The 4539-nt window shown below is 52.8% G+C and overlaps 1 protein-coding gene across 2 annotated transcripts in view; it reads right to left on the reverse strand.

The window, feature by feature from the left end:
* Positions 1-4539, reverse strand: part of Scube1 (signal peptide, CUB domain and EGF like domain containing 1) — a 119777-nt gene that overhangs the window by 20132 nt on the left and 95106 nt on the right. For both annotated transcript variants that reach the window (XM_021183319.1, XM_021183320.2), the window contains 2 exons: positions 3276-3392; positions 1837-1959 (listed from right to left, as the gene is read on the reverse strand). In XM_021183319.1, the coding sequence (XP_021038978.1) occupies positions 1837-1959; positions 3276-3392 (240 nt within the window). The remainder of the gene's footprint in view (positions 1-1836; positions 1960-3275; positions 3393-4539) is intronic.

Raw genomic sequence — 4539 nt, forward strand, 5'->3', positions numbered from 1 at the left:
CCCCCCCCCCCCCCGCATCCCCCCTCCCCATGTTCCATTTCTAGCACTGAAAAACAAATGGATAGGAAGAGCTACTCTTTCTGGGTGACACTGAGAACTGCAGCCCATGCCACCATGGGGGGAGGGGCGGCAGGGAGGGCCTCAGCAGGCTTGTCACCACAGTCCTCAATGGTAGAACAACTTGGAGCCTTCCTTGGTCATCTGTGGGTCTAGCAACTGCTTCATGCTAGACCTGGATTCACAGCCAAGTGAGGGAAGTGAGCCACACTGAGGCTGAGGTAAGGCAGTTTGGATGCCTGTGGTAGACTTACTAAGACCTTGGTCCTGTTAGTTCATGGACACAGAAAGCCTTCCAGCACCTTCTATTGATATCCTCAGTTATATTTGTCTGTTTTAGTCAGACCATGCCCAGTGTCCAGAACATTCAGTAACTTAAAGGAGGAAGTGGTATGACGTGCCATTCATCAACATAATAGCAGTCAGGCCAATGGCAGTTAGCCCTCCCTGTGACAGGCCACCAATGGCAGTCAGACCTTGTGGTGGTTTGAAAAAGAATGGCCTCCATCAGCTCATGTATTTGAATGTGAGGTAGTTGAGGGATTAGAAGGATTAGGGGTGTGGCCTTATTGGAGCAGGTGTGGCCTTTCAGAGGAAGTACCTCACTGGGGGTGGGCTTTGAGGTTTCAAAAGCCCATGCTAGGCCTAAGCTCTCTACCTGTGGATCAGATGGATCTCTTGGCTACTGCTCCAGCCCCTGTCTACATGCTGCTATGTTTACCATGATGATAATAGACTAAACCTCTGAAGCTGTCAGCATGGCCCCAATTAAATGCTTTCTCTCCCAAGAGTTGCTTCGGCCATGGTGTCTCTTCACAGCGACAGAACAGCAGCACATGGTTCAGAGGTAGCACTACAGTGAAGGTTGGACAAGCCCTGATGCTTCAGGCATCCTTGGCTTGAGGGTGGAGTGGGGGCAGGGTGGGTTGGCATGGAGCAAATGCAGGGAGGATGATGTCTATTCTAACAACTGGACCCTGGCTGGGCATGGTGGGGCATGCCTATGATCCCAGGAGGCAGAGGCAGGAGGATTCTGTGAGTCTGAACCCAACCTGGTCTATATGGTGAGTCCCATGCCAGCCAGGGCTACAAATGAGACCCAGTGTCAAAGCAACAGAATAAAAAGGGGTGAGGGCAGACCTGGGGTTTGATTCTCAAGGATATGGAGCCTTGCTGGAGGGCCTCCAGAGAGCATCAGCTTTTTTCATTAATAGATGGTTTATATATGCTTGGCCCAGGGAATGGCACTATTAGAAGGTGTGGCCCTGTTGGAGTGGGTGTGGCCATGTTGGAGTAGGTGTGTCACTGTGGTTGTGGGCTGTAAGACCCTCATCCTAGCTTCCTGGAAGCCAGTATTCTGCTAGCAGCCTTCAGATGAAGATGTAGAACTCTCAGCTCCTCCTGCACCATGCCTGCCTGGATGCTGCCATGTTCCCGCCTTGATGATAATGGACTGAACCTCTGAACCTGTAAGCCAGCCCCAATGAAATGTTATCCTTATGAGAGTTGCTTTAGCTGGGCAGTGGTGGCCTACGCCTTTAATCCCAGCACTTGGGAGGCAGAGGCAGGCAGATTTCTGAGTTCAAGTCCAGCCTGTTTTACAGAGTGAGTTCTAGGACAGCCAGGGCTATACAGAGAAACCCTGTCTCGAAAAACCACGGGGTCTGTTCACAGCAGTAAAACCCTAACTAAAACAGGGACTGAACCTAGTACCAAGATCTCTGGCATGCCCTCCCCCACAGAGAGGGCAGGGCCAGCAAGTGACCCCTCCCTACTCACCCACACAGTCCTTCCGATTCCAGTGCAGCCTCCTCCCTGGTGGGCACACACACTCGTAGCTGCCCTTGGTGTTGACACAGCCCTGCTCACAGCTGCCGTTGTTCATGCTACATTCATCCATGTCTGGAAACACAGGCAGGAGAGTGAGGCCAGGAGGGGGTGGGAAATACCAGCCCAGGTCACACACCCAGGAAGCTCCCGATTCCAGTCCGGTCTGGCAGAGGTCTTGGGTATCACGGATATCTCATCCCCTCAGGGAAAGCACTGGCTCCTCGCCAGCCTTAGTTTCCCCTCCTGGATAGTGGGCACCAGCCTGAAAGAAGTCACTGGAGACTCTTCCTCCTCTGACCAAAAACCTCCTTTAGGCACGGGCTAGCTAGCTCTTCCTGCTCCAGGCCGCCCAGGCTGCCAGCACACATGTATGCTATCCCATCAGTCAGGGAAATGGCATTTGAGAGTCCCTTGACAATGGCACCAGCATCAAGTGGCTATTCTGCCCCTGTCTCCAGTATGACCTGGCCCTCTCTAGCTTTGCGCTGTTCTCAGGTCACAGAGAAAGAAGAGAGGCTACGATGACCCCCTCTCTTCCCATCTTCACCAGCCACACCTGGCCTAATGTCCTCTGGCTCAGCCCAGGCTCTTGTTCACTGTGGTGCTGGCCGTGGAACCCGGGACTCTAGGTAAGAACTCCTCCATCCCAGGATCTTGAATCTTCTCTCCAGCTCTGCCCTACCCCTCCTCCCAACCCAGAGGATAAGGTCTCAGGCCATGAGCTATCTCCCCCATGGGCTGCCTGGATCCCATGTTCCCTTCCTCCAACAGCCAGGGTCTTTTGTCATACAGATATGATTATCTAGCACTCTGCTTCAAGGTTTCCTGCGTTGGTATGTAGCACTGTAAAGAAGCCCTCAGGCTACCCTCAGGGCTCCCTCTGGGCTCACACAGCTCTGTACATCCTGGGCATGTATCTCCCCGGGGGTTATTACCCTGTTTCCTACTGCTCATGGGCTCATCCCTGCTACATCCTTGCCTCTGTGCATCTGTATATGCTGTTCCCCCGGACCGCTTTCCCATCTTGACCCAAAGGTTCCTCCTTTAGGATTCTCATTGTCTCACCATCCTTCCTGTCTCTAGAATGCACTTTCTGGAATTTTCTGTGCATTGGCCACCCACTTCTGGACTGGGCACCCCAGGAAATGAGGTTCTGGGTTTATGTTTCCAAACTTGCTAAGGCACCCTCATGGTGCCTCCCATGCCCTGCCTCCCCCTCAGCCCCTGTCCACTACCTTGTGCCTGTTTGGCAGAATCCCAGCCTTGCAAGGTCCCTCCCAGGCCCACCAGGGTCAAAGTCAGGATTGGGGTGTGGGGAGCACTGTTTATGGCCGTATGCCAGGCGCGTGCCTCGAGGGGGAGGTGGCCCTGGCGGGCGGGCTGCAGACCTCCGCAGTGGGTTGTCCCGTAGAGTGTGTAGCCTCGGCGGCACAGGCACTGGAAACTGCCGGGGGAGTTGATGCAGATGTGGTCACAGGTCCGCTCAAAGGAACACTCGTCAATGTCTGTGGTCACAGGGAGATAGGGTGGTGTGTCAGCTTGAGGTGACTAGGCAGGCCTGTCACCCATGGAACATCCCGCCTGGAACATCCCTGGGTCCTGAGGCGCAGCACAGTGTCCACAGTCTTTTAAGTTTCTCATTGCTTACTTTCCCACACTGTCTCTGTTAGCCCTGTTGCTGGGGTAGCATCCCCTCATGTCTGTTATGGAAGTGGGTGGGGCTAAATATCATCTGTAGTGGATTTTTATGGATCTCTGTTACTATCTCATTCACCTGTGGTTAGGAAAGATATTTACATTTGCTTTAGCGTGCGTGTGCATGTGTGTTTACCTGTGCATATGCATACAGGCCAGAGGTCAATGTTGGGTGTCTTCCTCCACCTTAATTACCTGTTTTAAAATGTTTTGTTTTTAATTTTGTGTATGTGAGTACCCAAGGAGAACAGCAGAGGGCGCCAGAGCCCCAGGAGCTGGAGTTAGAGGCCTCCTGATGTGAGTGCTGGGAACTGACCCTCTATAAGTGCAGTTCATGCTCTTAACCCTGAGCCAGCACTCAGCCTTATCTTTATTTTCTATACAGGGTCTCTCACTGAATGGGAAACTTGCTGTCGGCTACACTGGCAGGCTAGCCCATCCCAGAGGTCCTTGTGATTCCCCTGGTCACCATGCTGGGTTTACAGGCATGTGATGTCATGCTTGGTTTTTACATGGCTGCTGGGGATGCGCAATGCTCACGCAATGCTCACGCAATGCTCAAGCTTGCTTAGCAAGCACTTGCTCCTGGGCCATCCTCCCATCTGTTTCTGTTTTACTTCTGAGGCTGGGTCTCATGTGGCTCGAGCTGGCTTTAACTCCTGCTCTGCTTCCCGGGTCCTGGGATCAGAAGCCTGAGGCGCCATGCCTCTATAGGGAAGGAACTTGGTACACATGCCAGGAAGGAAAATGACTGGGACTTGCTTAAGAACCCTCAAGAGGAAGCTGAAATGGAATATAAACCCGTGATGTTGACCAAAGTGTGTTCTTGCCACCCGAAGATGTTTCCGGAGAGGTTAGGAATGTGGCACCAGTAGAAGAGGGGAGAGGGAATATACTACACATAAGGTTTTAAAAAGTAGCTCTGGGGCTGGCGAGATGGCTCAGTGGGTAAGAGCA

This window comes from Mus caroli, chromosome 15, assembly GCF_900094665.2.
Source record: "Mus caroli chromosome 15, CAROLI_EIJ_v1.1, whole genome shotgun sequence".
In the NCBI taxonomy this organism is placed as follows: domain Eukaryota; kingdom Metazoa; phylum Chordata; class Mammalia; order Rodentia; family Muridae; genus Mus; species Mus caroli.